Here is a 19,807-nt window from a genome sequence, read left to right as displayed (position 1 = left end):
TTCCTGTACTTGCGTGTGCTCAGAATGTAATTTTGCAATTCAGGGTGAGCAAAAGCTTTGGGTTTTCAGCAAGGCTTGGCTTTGTCCTTTGCTTGCTTTTTTGAACTCTGTAAAGGCTGAATGCAGCCAACACTTAAGAAAATTCTTTTTTGAACAATAGCAAGCAATATTACATAAACTTAGTTAAGGATCAAATAGCTCAGACATGTCCTCATTCTTGTAAATATGACTGAAGCATTTATTGACTGTAGTGTCAAGATCTGAGCAATAGTGGTTGGTGATCTTTCAGTGAGATGATGAAAGGTTACTTGAAGAATATATCAAGTATCAAGTATTTTTCACTTTGCATAAATCACTTTGTAATTTGCTTACAAAGTGAAATTTGAGTTGCTTATTTTCATTGAAAAGTAAAATAGACATTTTCGTCCCTAGCATGAACATGGGTTTGGGAAGGAAATTATTGAGCAACAGAGTTAACAGAACAGTTCACCTGGCTTCACCTTGAAAAACGATGAAAATATCAACAAAGCCAGGGTAGAAAGTGGAAAAATAATATCATACATTGCAGTGCATCGTGCTCACCAATGCAAGTGTTGGTTTCTACATTGTATTTTATTAGTGTGGTGGTTACCCTGGGCTTCAGTGTCACAACCCGTGTGGTTTCTCTTGTTTGCCTTGGGTAGCCCAAAAATAGAGATCATTGCTAAAACACTGTTACACAGCAGGGCAAGGGGGGTGCATTTGTCTCCATTAAAGAGCTTTGAAACTGGGTTTGAGCAGGTGTTTTGATAGAAATGCAGCAGCCTCAGAGCCCTTGAGCTATCCCAGGTGCAGTGCAGACCTGCAGCAATGCTGTTCTGGAGAGCATGTGAGGAGTACCTTGCATCTCCCTCTCCTCCACAGAGGCACCTGCAGGTGTGTCATGAGATGATCACTTGTGACATATGGCAGGAATGGCTGTGTTTGGGCCAGACATGTCTGTCACCCCAGCCTGCCTGTCACCCCAGAGCTGTGCAGATACCTTCAGAGGGCACAGGTTGCAGTTCTGATGTATAACTGAAATACTCCTCATCATCTGTGGCTGTAAGGATTGATGTAGTGGCCCTTTTGCTTGACATAGAGCAATCCAAGAATTTTGCTCCTAATGCGTAGGTTTTGCTAACATCAGCTAAAAAATATATTTATGTAAAAGTGCTAGGAGACTTTCTGGTCCTTTGAAGTAATAGAAGGAGCATATTTGGAAAGGAATTGAAACTCAACATGCCACCCATGTATTAGAAGCCAGTGGTTTGTAAAAAGGGCTGGGGCAAACAAAGCAACCAATCTTTTTATCTGAGGTGAGTGAATGACAACAGCTTGGGTGTGTATTGAGGAATTGTTAGATTTTTACAATGTATTTTCTGCTCACAATACCCACTTTTTTTTGAGAAAAATCTTCAATTTGTGTGCCTTTCAGTTTGTCAGGAATACTGCAATTAGTCTTTGATACTTGGTCCTGTTTTATAGGTCTGCTGAGTCTTCTTGCAATTCTGAATTGCACTTATTTCTAAAGGATCAAAATGGAGCTTTTTTTGCTTGTGAAATATGCTTCACAATATGCACCAGTCAGTTGCCACTGACTGCAATTTAAAAATCTGCAGCAGCTGTATAGAGATAAGGAACTTAGAAGTCCCCAGTGCATCTGAAGGAAGCAGCATCTGGGATTCATAAAGCAAACAAAGCCCATTACATTGACAAGATAGGCTGTTGAGTGTAGAGGTGTGTGAGAATAAGTATATATCTCAATGCAATTAGATTTGATTGTGCTGCTAGAAGCCTTACAGCTATTTTACATGTTCTGATCTAAACAGTGGATTTTTGGGCCATTTGGCACAGTGCCAGTGTTCATCTCCACAGGAAACAGCAAATAGTTCATGACCTGACTGGCCAATTACTCTGTTCAAATCTATTCTGTTTCCATAACTACATTGCTGTGGAGGTGTATCCCAAGGAATTATGTGAGTTCTCATCTGCTCCTCTTCCAGAAGCAGCCCAGCAAAATGCACAGATGTGAAGCTTGTCACAGAGATGATCAGTTTAAAGGATTGTGTTCAGGACACAAACTGCACAATTACACAGAGTAACACCTGTAGCAGATGCTGCTGTTCTCCTCATTTGAAACATCTGCTGTGCATGATGGAAGATGTGCTGAAAGCTCTGGAGAGGGAATTGGCACTTTGTTTCCAGCAGCATTTCAAATGTCTGTGTGCTGTCCTGCCTGTGTGCTTCAGGAGCACTGCCTGACCTGAGAAAAAGGAAGCTCTGCCTCCTGGGCTCCCTGGCTGAGGATCTGGCTGAGGGAGTCTGTAATGCTGGTTTTTGTGCTCGCTCTCTTTGGTGTAGTGTGGAGGCTTTATTGTCCAGAGCTTTGTGAAATTACTAATTCATTTTCCTTTCACCATGTTTGTGTTTCTTGGTATGTTCTGTGCTTCCACTTAGTTGTGTTCTTGGGTACATCAGTGGTGGCCAAGAATCTCCTTCACTGAAAGGTGCTCATCTCTTTCCAGATTGGAGCCCTCACTATTTGGCTGAGACTGCTGAATTAGTTATTTTGATTGATCAGTGGTACCTTTGGTCATGAATGAGCTGCAATGGATTCAAAGTGCCTATACCACAAATGTATGTTAGTGAGACTCAGCCTCTTGCAAGATGTAATGAATGTCATTCTTCATTAATATTCTAGTTGCATCATCCTTGAGTATCAATGAAAGACCAAGTATGGCTTTCTTCAAGCAACAGAAGGTGGAGGACATTTATGAAATTGGGGAAGAGCTGGGAAGGTAAGGTCATACTGATGACACCACATTATTCTAAAAGCTGACACGTGAGGATGTTTGCTTCTTCCTTCTGCCTGTGATAGCCTAGATCAGTTACAATGTACTACAATAGCAACACACACCTTAACAAAGACTGCACTTTGGATAGGAATTTTTTGTAGCTTTTTTGGGTTTTTTCTTTAGATTAAATGTGCTAACTGTTTTTTCTGTTTCTTTTCTTGCAACTAGGACAACAAAAGGTATGTTTGCATTGTCTTTTGTAGAAAGGTGTCACCTGTGTCCGTGCTTTAGACTTGAGTTCATATGCCTGTTCTCAGAGCCAACTGGGAGCCAGGAGCCTGTGGTGCTGTCACCACTGACACAGCACTTTCACTTGTCCTGTTGTTTTGAGCAGCACTCCACAGCACTGTTGTTTTCAGCTGGCTCCAAGCACTGACATCACTTGTTCATGTATTCCTGAAAGGCTTTACCTCTCAAATCTTCAGTTGGACTGGTTAATGCTTGTAGATAGTCTTTAATGTATAAAGGCTGATCTGCAGGTATTAATTACAGGTGTAATTACCAACTGTTACCATGCTTAACCATGAGCATGGGCCTAAACACTGCTGGGTTTGTGAATTGGATACCCAGGGTACTGGATACTCAGTCAGCAACATACAGTGCTCTGGGTGAGGATGGCTGCTTCCCATTCAGTGTCCAACCCTCTAATGTTTTTTGGTTTAATATGCAAATAGCTAAATTAGGGCTGTACACAGGTTGCCTTCTTTTTCTTTCCCAATGTGTGGCAGTTAGTTTCCATACATGACTGTGTATGTGCCATCACCCTTTCTTTAGGGCCAGTCATCAGCTCCATTAAAACACCTCAGTTGATGTGATGTCCATTTGGTTTTTTGGGGTTTTTTTCACTCTCAGCTATTTAAGTTTTAGAGTTACTGAGAAGACTTCTTTTAAGGGGAGAGGGGTTGAGGTTTGTTTGTTAATTTGTTTTCCATTCCCTTCCCTCTCAGGAAGGCCATAACTATTAAGTTTCCTGTAACTGCTTACTTTTAAGTATTGCTTAGTACTGAGAGTATCAGTCTGACAGTGAAAACCTGACAACAGTGAGCAGTAAAGGAATTCAGTGCGTGCATGGAGGGTGTAAGAGGTGTGGTTTTTAACAATGAGGTCCTAGCTTAAACAGTCAAACTACTAAAGTGAGAAACTGAAGACTGAGTAATTTATTTTTACTTTGGTTTCTGAATTGGTTTTGGGAATCTTTTAAGATGATGAACATAATTCTCCAAGCTGATGGATATTGGGGATTTTCAATGGAGAAGTGTAGCTGAACCAGTCTGGTGCAGGCTGGCCATTGCTTCTTGAATCAGCCAGAGAGGCTGGTCAAGGTTTGTGTGGCCACAGCAGCCCTCCTCCTCTTCAGGCTGCATGTATAATGTCACACTGTCTTTGTCAGTGTATTTTCACTTTCAGGTTGTTGGGGCCAGTGACAAATGGTATTTTGCTTTGCTAGGAGGAAGTTAACATGCTGGACAGATTGCAGTGACTGATCTTTTCCAATGCTGACTCATGCCCTTAGAACCTGTAGATGCCTTCTATTAGTTCAGTTTGCAACAAGCTGTTAGCTACTGACAGGTAGAGGTAGGTAAAGGATTCATTTATTGTCATTCTGGTGGCAGAAGTCACAAAAAAAATGTTTTCAAGCAACATCTGTGAAGAGTCTGTCCTGTTCTTGTCCTCCTCACTGAGTTTGTCACTTCTTGAGAACAAAACTAGTTGTTAACATGGCCCTAGTGCTTGTTCTAGCTGGGATTCAGCCATCAGATAAAACAGAGTATCTCACTGACAGAGCCAGCAGCTGTTTATCTGAAAGTCTTTGCACAGCACTCAGGAAAGGTTGATCCCACCACAGACTGCAAAGCCTGAGCTCAGCTCTGGTGATGAAAGGAGGCACTTCCTGTCATTGTGCAGCATTGAGGGTGACCAGAGCAAAGCTCCCCAGCCCCTGTTAAACCCTGCACATGGAGAATGTGGGCGGGCAGTGCCCAGCAGATCATCCTCAGAGTCCCTGTGGAGCTGGAAGCAGCTCAGAGAGAGCTGTCAGTGGTGTGCCAAGGCAGGGGGTGAGAGAAGGCATTTTGCAGAGAAGTGAGCAGGTTCTCCACGGCTGCAGCTGTGTGCTCTGACCAGCTCCAACACTCCCTCAGTCTTTCAAATATTAATCTTACACCAACCTCTGTTGCCCAACTTCTCCAAAGGTACACACAGGGAGCAATCTGTCGGGCATGTGGCTTTAGAGACAACTTGCTGATGGCCTTGTTCGTTATAGCAGCTCCATTTGGGAAGCTTAGCATGGCCTATGCTGAATGTGTGCAATACTTCAAATATACATTTATAATTGTGTTGCTTCCCTCAAGATAGTATCAGTCACTTTCAGGTCTGTGGGTACTGAGGTTCTCCAGCCATAGCTGAAAGGAAGCTTAAAAAGAGGACTCTCTAAAGTGAATTTAGCAAATTTCAACATTATAAAGAAATAATACAGCTTTAACAATTTGTGCTGTTTTGAGGAGGGTCCTGGTGTAATCCATTTGCAGGGATGTTAACGGTGTGACAAATCAGTGGAAATACCCCTTGAAAAATGTGAAGAAGTGAAGACTAACTTGTCTTCTTGGGAATATGCAGCAGGTCAAATAGCTGCTGCTTCCTTCTTGTGGCAAGGGAGGTGACAGCTGGAGACAACCAAGATTGGAAAGTCTTAAATCAAGAGCACAGTAGGCCCAGAGAAAGAAGAACTGTCCTGCTGAGCTAGGGGTATAGTTTCCAGGAAAGTGGCAGCAGTAAAGCTCACTGGAAAGCCTTTAATGCAATGTTTCAGTTGTTCTGTTTTGGCTGGGTAGTTGTGGCTTTTTACAACACATAAAGTGTTGTACAAACATGCAGGAGCCCTTTCCAGCTGTACTAGCAAACACTGATGGTGCTGGTAGGTACTGGAATTTGAGATGCACAGTGTGATTTATAAAAGGATGTATCATAGAGTCATTAATCTATTACCTAAATGTGGTGCCAGTGAGGCTGTGAGAGCTGTTGACATTTGTGCCTTCTGGGCAGTGTCACTGTTACATGCCAAGTTGGGGCTGAGGGTAGGAAGTGTCATGGAGTTTTTCCCAAAGTGTTTTTAACAGTGCCCATTGAGAAAGTGTGCTCCTCCAGGGTTGTGTGGGCCTGGCACTGCTGTCCTGGGCCAGTGTCCTGCTCCTGCAGCTCAGCTCTGCAGCGTGCAACACTGAACAGAGAAAAACAGACAAACCTTGGAGTGATATTTCTGAGCATGGAAGTCTCCTCCTTTCCTTCACTGTTGTCCTCTCACTGTAGGGAAGGGGCTCTGCCTTCCTCCACAACATGGGCCAGCCTTAGCACATGCCACTGCAGTTTCTTGCCAGTATCAGTAACTGGCAGCTATGCTCATTCCTCATCTCCTGGGCCAGTCAATGCCTTTGTGCAGAAAATAATCACTGTGATTTCTGTTGATCAGTTTGGACATAACTGAGCCTCCAGTTTCTCAGCCCCTACTGTCCTGGGCTGTGGTTTCATGTTTAAAGCCAAGCTCCATCTTTCATCAGTGGCTTGTTGTGCCTCCTGTAGTTCCCCATCTCCAGCTACAAGTTCTTGCTTCCTCTGTGCTTGTGTGGGGAGAATTAACTCTGCTCTCTGAGAGAGGAGATACCCCATTTGCTGGGTGAAGCTTTAAAGGACAGCAAATGCAGCATTTTACCAGTGATAATAGGACCTTGGAGCCTGGCACAAGTCACTGTTCTGACAGTGTAACTAAGTATTTATTTATGTAGTGAAAACAAAAAGCAGAGATAACCCAGGTGTTCTTTGCAGGGCAGGAACCTGGACAATGAAAAGTCATGGCCCCCAGCTAGTTGGACTCTCCCTGCTAAACAGAGCTGTGGTTGCAGTTGGTGAAGTCACCCTTAACTCACACCACACCGTATCTTCATACCAGGAATGGTTTTTTTCTAACTGTAGAAATTGCTCAGGACTGTGCTTTCTCAGACATGAACTTTCACTCTGTTCTTTGATTAGTTTGCACTTTAAATTAGTTTTTAAAATTTTGAATAATAACTCTGGATTATTTTATCTTACAACACACACAAAACAGGCCTTTGTGTTTGATGCAAAATGTTAATTTAGTTCCTGAGGACTACCCAGCACTTCTGTTAATGTTTCTTGTTACAGATCCTGTAAGTCATGTTTCATGTATGTGAATCTCCTGCTGAAACAGTTTTGGCATCTGGAACTTGGTCACAATCACTGTGATTGTTATCAGCTGTCTGATGCAGTCACTGTTCTTGAATTTTTTCTTTTTAGTCCTTCTAGCAGGTTTCAGTATTAGTTTTCAATGCTACCTTAACTGTTTCCAAATTAAAACATTTGTTACAGAAAGTGCAGAGAAAATGGAAGGTTTTTTGGGTTTTTCCTAATAACAAAGTTGCTCTACCTACAGTAAGAGAGAACAGTTGGCCTTGGCCTTAATTTGTAACAAAGCCACGCATTCCTTATCATCAGCATCCACCTTGATGATGGAAATGATCTCAGTCTATCTCCTCAGTCCATGTCTGGCTTTGAGAGTATAATTGGAGATGATGACCAGATGATGTGGTAGTTCTCACCAAGCTCAAATTTTGTAATTTATTTAACCATTGAATAATAAGCAGAATAATAATCCCAGGAAAAAGACATTGAATATTAATCCCAATCTTTGTTTTGCCATTTCTGTAAAAATAAACCTATTTTTTCCATTTTGCATTGAAGTAGAAAGCAAATGGAAATTTCAACAGCTGAGAAAATATACTGTGTATAGTGTTAATTCCATACTTTTAAAATGAAAAGTATTACTTATGAGTAAAAATGCACATGAATAAACATAGTACAGCTCAAATTCAAACTGCACTGGACAAATTGTTACCATCGATGCAGAACAGAGCTCACAGGTACTTGTCTGATGGTCAAGGTCTCAGGTGACATCTGTTAATCCTTGTTAACACTCTACACCAGTTTGAACCAGACTGAAGACCTGTTGTAATAGCTGAGCAGTGAAATGGGAATTTCAGCAACTCTGCAGTTTTGGCCTTACAGATCATTTCCTGAAGTCTTGAATGAAATGACAGCATGGTTTCCATTTGTTTGATACATGGGGAAGGAGAAAAATCATTTTTCTCCTTCCCCATGTATCAAACAGATGGAAACTCCTTCTCCAAAGGTGAGTTGTGAGCAAAACCTCACAGTGTGTTTAACTATTTGACCTTAATACTTCTCCCCTCTTACAGTTCATGTGCTCCTGGGCCTGTTACTCTCAGTCCATATCTGGGTGTATTTGGACCTTTACACACAGGTGCAATGTGCTAACCTTTCTCACACACATTACATCTGTGCTGCTGTTGCTCCACATGGTGAGAGGAACAGCTTATCAGATCAGCTATTCCTGCAGAGCATGAGTCAGCGGTGACCTTCCCTGGCTCTGTGCCCTCTGCTCGTTGCCACTCTGAGCACTGATACTCAATCCAAAAGCTAAGTCTGATAAGCAGGGAGGATTTTTCATCATATGCATTTTATTCTTGGGCTTCAGATTGCACAGAAAGCTTGCCAGGCTGTCGGGGAGCTGTCAGAGCTGCTGGGCTCATGCTCTCTCACTGCTGACTCTGCATCTCCAGTCTCAGGAGGAGCTGATAAGGGCCACATTGGTGGCCACTGCAGGACTGGGAAGTTTCCAAAAGCATTGAACAGTTTCAGGAGATGCTGTTGACGATTCAGGGGGTAGCACAATTTCTTGTGACTCACGGCTAAGGACCCCACGAGGTGTTAAGGTATTAATTGTGTTACTGTACTGAAAGCTTGTAATAATCCATAGCACTGCTCAGAAACATTAGATTTATCAAACTTTCTTTGAATTTCAAATGAGCTGCTCTCTACTTATTCTAGTAAACCAGATCCTTCTGTTAAGAGTCAATATTCTACTCTTCTGACTCTTTTCTGGCACTGGACACAGAGATCACCTTTGGGTCAGGGTGTGTAGGTTACCCTTGTGGGAGTTCAGAGAGATGGAGATGAGAGGTGCCAGACAGTGACTTTATTAAAGACAGAATATGTCCAAAGGTGCTCAGCACTTCCCTTCAGGAATATTGTAATTTATCCCCCAAAGTCACTTTGCTCTAGAGCATTACACAATCAGTAAAAGGTGAGTTGTGAGCAAAAACTCACAGAGTGTTTAAAAGTTGCAGCTGATTTTTTTTTTTCCTTTCTACTACTTTTTAGTAGTCCAGTGAAATTCCTATGAAATGATCTATATAAAAAGATTTTGGATTGTTCTGTTATAATCTGGCATCTGATAGTTTAGGTTCTGTGTAGTTGCTTTAGGAGAGGTAATAATTTCCTTTGCATTTTGTTGGGGGGGGGAAGAAAAACAAACAAGTAAACCAAAACTCAGTTTTATCTGAAGCTTAAGCAGTAGTGACATTTGTGACAGCTTTATTTTTAAAACTCTTTATGAAGATACAAGAGATGCCATCAGAGTATTTAACAGCAGAAGGTTTTGGGGTTTTTTTAGTTTTATTCCATAAAGCCTCACGGAAGCAGTGAGATACTTTCCCTTTGGTGACCTTGCCTAGAATTTCTGATTTACTGTTTCAACTATCTTACTCTAATTTCTTTATAAATGCTGTGCTATTTGACTTCCTATTTATTTACTGTGTAGATTAAATTTTGCTGTACCAAAATCCTGGTTTAGTCTAAAACAAAAAGTCTATAAAAAAATCAAATGTACTGCAAATTATTGTCATTTACAGAAGGCTTTTACATCTTTATAGCTGTGACTACAGAATTCCTGCAAAACCCCTCTACATATATTTATATGCTTTAATGCATATATTTTGTGAACCTTGCATGGCCTTTGGTTGATCTGTGTTTCATAAATGAACAGAAAGCATAAAAATAGATTCTCACTGCTGTTCCAAGCAGACTCCTGTCCTCTCTGCTGGGAAGAGCACTCAGTGCAGTTGCAAATAGCAGAAGTCATCTCTGAAGTGTAAGCAAAGAGGGAGGGGAGTATTTAGTTTAATAAAACTGTGGTTGAGCAATTGCTCTGATCACTTAGAGAAAAAAAAAGGCTGAAAAATATGTTTTCCTCGAATTCAACAAGAATTCTCCAGGGCTTTGCTTTGAAAGTTAGCAAAAAACCCAACCATAAATGGATAAAATTACTCATATATTTTTCCAAGAAAAGTAAATAAGAATGATAAAGATGGAAATGTAATAAGGTGCAGACTTTCTAAGCTTGAGATGACCAGTTAAAACCAGTCAAATTTAATAGTGGCAAAAAGACATGATGAACAAGACTGTTGACATTGTAACAATGGATGTAAATGAGAATGAATTATCCTCTGCTGAACTAAACACACCAGCCCTGAATGTAGAGAAGCCCTGGGTTCAGGTTGGCTAAGCACTGTTATTGTGGTTATGTTTCTGTCTATTAACTCATGCATGTACACAGGATGATTTCATAAGATATTTTTAGTATTTTTAAACTATCATGCAGTCACAATACTGCCTGTGAATTTAAGCAGATAAAAACTGGTCTAGGTGCTGTTCAGTTTTATTTTAGCCTCCTTTCAGGTCATGTATTCTTGTGCAGGAACACCTAGTGAATAAAATATGAATTATTATAATTGCACTTCTAGTGATATCTAGTGGCATGAAATTAATTTGTATCCTTACCCCATATAATGTTATTTCATTTTCCAGTAGTATTACCTGTATTTTACAGACTTTGGGAAATTAGGTACAGAAGGACAAAGGTGTTACTTTCCATCAGGTGTGTAGAAACCTAATTACTGTTAAAGTCAGTGGGAGGCTGCCTAAAATCCCTTGCAAATCTGTTCCTCAGTAAATTGCCCTGGCTCATATAGGGAGTTGTGTCACCTCTTGACTGGCAGAATGCCAGAGCACTGTCCTTTGCCCAGGTTCATTTACTTTCCAATGAACTTGTTGAAAACATATTTCAGTCTAAAGTGTATCTGTCAATGTGTTCTCATATATCATGTCTTTTATGGGAATTTCAAATTTTATCAACTAAAGCATCGTCATCCTATTTTTTAGAATTCTTTAATGAATGAAATGAAGTTGAATATGAACAACACATAAAGAACTAGACTGAACATGAAGAAAGGGATCATATGTTTGGTATTTGGGGAAGAAATGGTTTGCTGTTCTCAAATGATAGACAGAATCAGCTTCCTGACTTCTCCTCACTCAGGCCTCAGAAAGCCTGCCTGGAGTTAGGTAACCTGTACTGTCATCTCAGTACTTTTTTTATATATTTTCAGTGTTTTGGGAAGAGCTCCTGAGCCATGCAGTGTTTCAGGAACATCAGAGGAAGACTGGAACAAGCCTATACTTGTGCAAGCAGTTGCCTAACGGCTCTCTTTATTCTAAAGCTGTGGGGCAGCAGCACTGCTGGGCACTGGGGCCTTTCAGACTGGCATCTGCACTGCTCTTGCTCTCAGTGACATTCTGCCCCAGAGCATTACCCTCCAGAACCAGTACTAGAAGGAAGCTTTGACAAAGAGCAAGAAGTTGTCCTGTCATTCTGGATTGTCCAGCTTCGCTCTTCCCACATCCTTTCCACATCCTCTCCTGAAGTGCATGATGATTAAATGAGCTGAACTTGTGCTCTTCTAAAGCATGCTTCTGAAAATAGACTCCAAAACCACCCAGGAATACCGTCTCTGTGTTCTTATTCAGTGGCAAACCTCCTACATGATAGTAGCAATGGAGATGATAGGTTGTCTTCATTGCTGGGATAAATTCCATCGTTACTGATGGACAGATTTGATCTTGTAACTAATTATATTATAACTGACACGATGCAGCTGCTATTGTTCATACTCTTCAGCTGTTTCCACAATTAAGGATGCTTAGCATGTACAAGGCTGTTGCACAGCTGTCCAAAATATTTCTGGAAGGGAACAAATGTAACTTCTCGGAAAAAAAAACATTTTAGAAATTAAAAATCGTAGTGTCATTAAGTTTGGAGAAGATTTCAAAGAGCAGTGTCAAAGCCAGGCGCATCCAGTTTCTCCAGGAGAATGCTGTGGGGGACAGTGCCAAAGGCTTTACTGAGGTCCAGGTAGGCTCCATCCACCAGTGTCAGCCTCTGAGCTTATCCTGCATGTGTTGGAAATACTTCTGTTTGTGATTCAAGTCATCTTGGTTTCAGCACTGTACTAAACCCCATGAATTCTGGCAAGGTCTTTTGGCTGAAATTTGGGTATCTGAGCTGTGAAATTAAAGTCTAAGATCAAGTACAAATGCCACATGTGAAATTATCTCAATGGCTTAATTTCTCAGTGCTGTCAACTTACATGTCAGGAGGACATACTTTCCTTTCTTCTGCTTTTTTCCTAGCCTAGGTCAAAAGTTTTGGAAGCTGACAGAGTTTGACTCTTATGATCTGAATGCAGATGCACAACACCACTGCAGTCTTGCTCCTGACCTTACAATCTCTGTAGCTGACAAGGAATCCAAAGTGTCTGACTGTGATTGTAAAATACCTGTGAGGCATCCTCTTGTTTCATAGCTGAATGGGCCTGCAGGAGCTCTTCATTAGTAATTGCATTGCAACTGTCTTAAATAACACAGGATAAGACATTGAGCATTTGTGTCCTTCCCTGTCGCTTGTAACCTCTTCTCTTCAGTCCCAAACTCTCCCACTGAAGAGCTGTCTGCAAAAGCCTGGTTTTAATGGAGATGGGAAATGGCATGAATGCTGGGACAGGAGCAGCAACAGTGTGTGTTGGTGACCACACATGCAGGGGAGCAATAGTAGATTACAAAAGAATTGGTAAAAGAATTGGTACTGTAATAGTTATAGTCTAGCACAATTATTTATGTCAAAGGACAAGACAGAAATTCCTATGCTGTGTCATTATGACTTTTGTAAGCTTTTGCATCAACAGAAATGTACAAAATCCACAGTATCACTGGAATTTTTAAATGCAAAAATGACTGTGTTTGTTCCCATAATCAGCACTGATAAAAAAATATTTTCTCCTGAACTTTGACAAAATTTGTCCCTAGAGAGGATTCAAGGAAACAAGCAGAGGAACATTAATACCATGTTTCTTCAGAAAGTCTGAACCAAGCAAGATGCATGTCTTGCAAAATATGGTCAAGCAAACAAGAAAAACATGAAAATCATGGTGTTTTACACAAGCAGCTCTCAGCACTACAAAACAAAAATGTTTAAGGCAAGTTTGGGAATTTTGTAGTGGGAATTTCTCTAGGGTTTGCAGGTAATGATAAAAGCAGGAGAAATATGAATGAATGAAAGCATGTGACAAATGGCCACAGTCTCAATTCCATTTGTGAATGATTATTCCCAAAGGGATAAGTACTCTTGTCCCATCTGTTCCTGCCTCCCTCCTGGGAAGGGTTTAGGATATATTATGTAAATGAAAGACTAAAAGAAGTATGTCAGGCTGCCTGGCATTTGTTTGAACTCTGAAATGAGAGGCTGCCTCTGCCATAGGGTGGGAGCCTTTGAGAGCAATTGAGCACCAAGTGACAGCCTTAATTTTTAATTTCTATGTCTTTGTATTTTTAAGACAGGCTCTATTCAGATGTCTGTGTTGATGAAGCACTAAGTACAGCATCTAATGAGGTGCTGAATATAATTGCTGTGTATGCTGCATAAATACCAACTGTACTTGGATTCCTAATTTACCAAGTGAATGATAGAATAATATTGAAAACAACAGCTCAGTGCTTATACAGTGTAGTCATGGGAGGATGCACTTAATGAGTTTGTTTGTGATTCTTTTTATAAAGAGATCCTATCTGATAAAATCACAGTAGCTAAAGGTTATGGTTACCTGAAAGATGAGTCTTTTCCTTCCAAGTTTGGATATAATGTCCTAAATAAGGAAGTATCTGATCCTAAATGTGTATTCTGGGACTGGAGATCTGCCAATTCCTAGGAGATAAGGCAGGAATTTTGCACTTGGAGTACATTAGGAGCCACAGTGAGGAAGGTTTTACTAGCAAATTGCAAGAACATGCCTTTTAACCTTAATGCAGCTACTGTACTATTTGGTACAGTGGGAAATTCTTTGTCCTTGAGGTGCAGTGAGAAACCTGCACTTGCTCTAGTTATATTTACAGCCAAATTATCAAGTGAATGCATAAATATGAATAAACAATTTTTTTTAATTTGAAAATTGGTTGCTGGAGGCCAGTTTTGCATTTCCAAAGAGTTTGAGTTCTCTAGACAAATATTTTAGTGTGTGTGTGTGTTCTTTCAGAACACCCAGTGGTGTGTTGCAGACTTGAATGTCTTAAGCATTACCAAGTGAAGTAGTGATAACTTGAACCTTTTGAGGCAGATCTTACTCATTTAAACATGAACTGTTTTTAGAGGTTTACACTCCTTTTGTCAGTCATTGTTTGGTTTTGCTAAATTTCAGACACAGTAGGAGGTTACCTTGTTATGCTCTCCTGCCTTTGACTGCAGAGTCCTGACAGTCCTCACTCTTGTACCAAGAACAAGCTCAGTAGTGCTCAGCAGTGCTGCTTGGGGCTTACAGGATCAGGCTTTGTATGGGACTGGCTTATTTGGGAGGCTGTCATGTAAAAGCCTTAAGAGCGTTTCTGTTGTCTCCTGTCCTCGCAGTGGCCAGTTTGCCATAGTGAAGAAGTGCCGAGAGCGGAGCACGGGGCTGGAATACGCTGCCAAGTTCATCAAGAAGCGCCAGAGCCGGGCCAGCCGGCGCGGGGTGAGCCGGGAGGAGATCGAGCGCGAGGTCAGCATTCTGCAGCAGGTGCTGCACGCCAACATCGTCAAGCTGCACGACATCTATGAGAACAAGACAGACGTGGTCCTCATCCTGGAGCTGTGAGTAAGGGCCCTTCCCTGCAGACAGGGCTGAGGTGGAGAGAAACCAGAGAGCACAGGGGCACTGATAAATGGAGCTGTTGCATTCTCAGGCTTCACAAATCTCGCAGGAGCACTGAGTGAGGTTGGTGGTAAACAGCTTCCCCAGCTCATCCCTGTGGCCTGGGGACACAGGTGCACCTGAACATCAGCTGAGGTCATTTGATACTGGGCCAGGGAATCTTGTCAACTTGAAAACAGTTTACTAAGGGAGGGATTACCTCATTCTGCCTAGGGCTGCCCTGACATGAACCTTGGAGGAAGTGCAAGTGGCCGCTGAATGCTCATTTTATTTTTCTTCCTGCTTTCATCTCTTTCAATACATGTGAGGCCATCAAGCCTTTTCCAAAATTCGCAGCCATTCTCACTACTTCCATATTTTCCTCATTTAGATCAGCTAGAGGAGAAAAGGGGAGGAGGGCAAGGGAAGAAGGTTTTTTAATTTCTTGGCATTGACTGTTGAGGATGAATAGCAGCAGAATGGGAATGAAGAAAAGCTGTTTACTCTTGTGCCACCATATGAGGGGGGAAAACCATTGCTTGCACTCTGAGTGCAGGTGGTGGTTCACCAGCACCCAAGAGTAACAACTGTTTTGTGGGTGTCCCCAAAACTGAATCTGAATGAGAATAAAACAATAATATTAATGACAGTGTGAACTGGCAACAATAAATGTAAACATAATAATGAATAATAGCTGCAAACAATGCCTAATTCAATATTTAGGTGATCTTGTTTCAGATAAACAGAAAAATAGCACTGGAACTCTCTGTAGAAGGCACAGAAATGAAAATAAAACTTACATACTAATAAGGGTGGAATGGACTTCAGTTTTGATGTGAAAACTCATAGTAACTAAGAGCACTTCCTTGATTTGGGAAAACTGGTTTTGGTACCTTCCAGCCTGCTGCAGTTTGCTTTCTTCTTAAAAAATTCAGCACCAAAGAAATCCTTTCCTGTTAGTTATGCCAGGCAAGAATCTGTAGTAGAACAGGGTAATGGCTGTTCTGTAAAGAAAAGATTCTGTTGACACATTTTACTACCTCAGGTTCTGATGGGAACTGCTAAGAAAAGTAATTCTTCAGCAGTTGTTGACTCTTACAACTTGTTCATACAAAACAAAAACGTTGAAAAATAGCAGTTGTAGTGGTTAAGTTGACCTTTTGAGATAGGTGCATGTCTGGGGATTCAGCAAACAGTGTAACTCCAGACCTTTGTGATCCTTGCAGCATCAATGGAAAAGCCAGTCTTTAACTTACAGGGAAGAGAGCTGAAGCCAAAAGAAGGTTTGGGCACACCTGGGACCAGAGCACAAAACTTGTGGTGTCTGCACGAGTAGACTTTTCCTTACTGTATTGAGGTTCTTTGCTGCTTTACTTTTCTTTGCTTGCATTTATGTTATGGATTACAGTGCAGGAGATAACAGGAGGCTTTTTGGTGTGTTTTGCAGGGTTTCTGGAGGAGAACTTTTTGACTTCCTGGCGCAGAAGGAGTCTTTGAGTGAAGAGGAAGCAACCAGGTTCATTAAGCAGATTTTGGATGGTGTGAATTACCTTCACTCTAAGAAAATTGCTCACTTTGATCTAAAGGTAAAGATGTTGATTTAGTCTTTGGCTGATCTGTAGCTGCTAATTTTGATATTTAATATGGGTAAGGTCAGGTGGTTACTGAAGATGTTGCAAGAATTGCAAGGTAGAAATCAGAAGGCATAAGTAAAGAATCATTAAACTGACAGTGGCTATCAAATGACCTATGATATATTCATTTCTAACTCTCCTGGGTTTTAAAGGACTGGGTGTGGAGTTTAGCAAGGGTTAAATTAGAGATGTATTTTTAAGCAGTGATCTGATCAGATGGAGGATAGTTCATCATTATTTTGTCATTTGACAGGGCTCCATTGCCTGCAGTGCAGCTATAATGGTTTACACCACCTAAGGAATAAAACAGTCCTCCATGAGGTAGTGACAGTGACTTTTTCTACATCAGTCTGTTCTGTCTGTTCTAAAGAAGCTTACCTTATGTGTCTGTGGTGAACATACATGCCCTAGATCCATGAAAGAAAACCAGGCTTGTTACCCTGAGGCTAAAACATGGTTGGTCCAATGACTGTGAGAATAAATTATTCATATGCTCTGCTTCCCAGTGCAGCTCTGACTGAGAGAATGTGTTAGCAGGAGCAACTTCCACATTAGATTCTGCTCTGGAAAAGCCAGGCAGCTGCCAGCAGGGAATCAGACTCTCTGCTGCTGCCCTTGAAGTTATGATTAAGTTATGAGAGATTAATGCATTGAAGCTCATCATATGGGAGATAAATTGAACCCATTGTTACTCTGAAACCTGTGAATTCGGGCCATGGTAGGGAGTAGCTAAGACTGAGAAATTTAGTTGAAGAAAGGACTTTATGAAATATGTTGGATCTGCTAAAAAAGTAAAGTCTGGTGTTGAAACATGTTAGTTCTGATTTCACAGTTCAAGCTTCAGCTTTTTCTTACAATGCTGTGAGAATGCCACATGTTCTTTTAATAGCTTGGTATGATCTAGGACCTCTGATCCCAACTGTTTGCATTTTCTGGACTGTTCAGCTGGTAAATCCTGAATCTTTTCTTGGCTTTGTTGCAGCTGTGAATTTAATCTCATGGAGACTTTGGTTTTTCCTTCCCTGAATAGGTTCAGCATTTACCAAAACATTTCTATTGGCTTACAATACAGTATAGAGTCAACTGGGCAAATATTGTGAAGTGTAAATTCCAAGAACAGATCAGTAACATTGCTGTCAGCAAAATATTGTGCTGTGCAGCTGTCACTCAGGGCTGAGCAGTAGCATTTTGTCTGCAAACACCTGAACTGCTTCAGCTGCCTGCTACCTCAATCAAAAGAACTGTAAATGGCTAAGCACAGGGATGTTTTTCTTGTTCTATGATGATGTATATGCAAAGGACAAAAAACACTTGAAAACTCTGTTACTTTCCAAGATATTAATATTTTAATAGCATAGGTCTATCTTTTGTCATTTTTAGCCTGAAAACATAATGCTTCTAGACAAGAATATCCCTATTCCACACATCAAACTCATTGACTTTGGCCTGGCTCACAAAATAGAAGACGGAGTTGAATTTAAAAATATATTTGGAACTCCAGAATTCGTAGGTGAGTGACATGTTCCTTTGTCTTACTTTGCAAATGTCAGGGGAAGTTGAGACATCTTGTCAAAGTTAAAAATTGAGGGATAGAAGTAGTTTTGATCTTATTTCTGTCAAGGCCACTTAAATCTAGAGGTTTACATTATTTTTCTGGAATAAGCAAAGGTGCCTTCTGTAAACCACAAGTACTACTCCTGTGAGATTAGGCTACTGCCAAATAAATATTTAGGGATGTAAATTCAGGATTGAGATTGTGAAGCTCTGCATATACAAATTATAATCTTTTTACTTGTTGCCTGGGATAAGGAGATCTCTGCATCGTGGTACACGAGTACACAATTACATGGGCATCTGTCATTGCTTTGTAAATAAAACCACCTCACACTGTACACCTGCTGAGTACCCTCATGTCCCCTTACATTTTTCCATGTGGTTCTCTTTTTGTTCCTCACTGGTCATAATTCTGATCTGACTCGCCTGGATTTTAACTTATTCCTGCTCCTTTCTATTAATTTCTATTTTGGGGTTTGTTTGGGGGCTGGGTAGAGAATTGTAATTAATATTCCAGTTAAACACAGCTGTTACAGATTGTTTTGTTCAACTTATTTCACCCTTGCTCTTTTCTCTTGCATGCAGTCTTATATGGGGATGTTTTCCAATGAGGGAATGTTTCTTATAAAGATAATAGAGTTTGACATGGATAGCAGTGTAGTCTGGCATGTTATTTCAATCTCTTGCTCAAGGGCTCTTTCTGAGTGGCATTTACAAAGTTGCTATAATGGCACCAGTTAAAAAATAAAATAAAAGCTCATGCTTAGGGGCAGCAGCATTCTTGGGAGGTGAAATAATTTGTTATTTGTTGTAATTTGCAGTATAATTACTATATAATGTCTGTTTTACCCTTATTCTTGAGTTGCATTATGCTCCAAGTTGTGCTGTGTAATCTCTTCTGAACAGTAGTATTTGGGCTGTAAAATTATAAACAATGTATTCCCTAGCTAACTTTTCCCTCTTCCCCTTCTCCCTCTTGGTAATTCTTGGCCTGCTACTCCAGCCTGGTAAAAATTTGTTACCTAAGTTGCTGATGTTTGATTAAATGTTTCTTACAGCTCCAGAAATCGTAAACTATGAACCACTTGGGCTAGCAGCAGACATGTGGTAAGTTTTATAATGTGTTTGTGCTTTCTTTTCCTGGTTACTGTACAATAGAATCCATTGCACCACAACAAATTTTAAAAAAAACCAACCAAACAAAAACTTAAATACAGTTAATAAGTCTTTGTTCTGTCATTCTATTTTTATACATTATTTTAAATTAAAAGATAAACATTTAATTTCTGCAAAATTACATTGAAAAACTGGAGTGGTGGCAGTTCCAGAGTTAACTGTTTGCCACTCTGAGAAGGAAACATGTTCCTGCAGAGCTTGTGACAGCTTTATTTGTAAGAGTCCTTCATGCAGAGGAGACCTGAGTACTAATGTAATGGGAAGGCAGGCAAAAGAGGTCACCCCAAATCAAACATCCTGTTTCTGCTCCTCTGTGTTTCATGTGTGCACTGTAGTAAGTACCCAGTGAGTAGAAATACACAGAGACTTCCAATATCCACATTACTTGATGTTATATGAAAAATTATTTTTTCCTCAAAACCCTGTTCTGTAAGAGATGTTAGCAGTTATCTAAAGTCACAATGGCTCTTCTGCCTCTATTGCAGCTACTATTGACTGTTGTGTATTCTGCACATTAGGAGGAATACTGGTCATGTAGAACCCCTGCAATTAATGTCCTTTGTTTTTTAGGAGCATAGGAGTCATCACCTACATACTGTGAGTACAACAATTCACTCCTGTAGCAATGTTCCTAAAGCTCTGT

At 40.7% G+C, this 19,807-nt stretch overlaps 1 protein-coding gene across 5 annotated transcripts in view; it reads left to right on the top strand.

The window, feature by feature from the left end:
• The window catches only part of DAPK2 (death associated protein kinase 2), a 38,174-nt gene that overhangs the window by 3,596 nt on the left and 14,771 nt on the right, over window positions 1-19,807 (top strand). For 4 of the 5 annotated variants that reach the window (XM_071441733.1, XM_071441732.1, XM_071441729.1 and 1 more), the window contains exons 2-7: window positions 2,723-2,819; window positions 14,539-14,760; window positions 16,248-16,386; window positions 17,815-17,944; window positions 19,047-19,095; window positions 19,735-19,761. In XM_071441733.1, the coding sequence (XP_071297834.1) occupies window positions 2,758-2,819; window positions 14,539-14,760; window positions 16,248-16,386; window positions 17,815-17,944; window positions 19,047-19,095; window positions 19,735-19,761 (629 nt within the window). In that variant the 5' untranslated portion in view covers window positions 2,723-2,757. The remainder of the gene's footprint in view (window positions 1-2,722; window positions 2,820-14,538; window positions 14,761-16,247; window positions 16,387-17,814; window positions 17,945-19,046; window positions 19,096-19,734; window positions 19,762-19,807) is intronic. The other variant, XM_071441731.1, reaches the window with a different exon arrangement.

This window comes from Agelaius tricolor, unplaced genomic scaffold (assembly GCF_023055355.1).
Source record: "Agelaius tricolor isolate 1412-34295 unplaced genomic scaffold, bAgeTri1.0.p SCAF_16, whole genome shotgun sequence".
In the NCBI taxonomy this organism is placed as follows: domain Eukaryota; kingdom Metazoa; phylum Chordata; class Aves; order Passeriformes; family Icteridae; genus Agelaius; species Agelaius tricolor.
The sequence above is the reverse complement of the archived record's forward strand: the minus strand, read 5'-3'. Positions and strand labels throughout refer to the sequence as shown.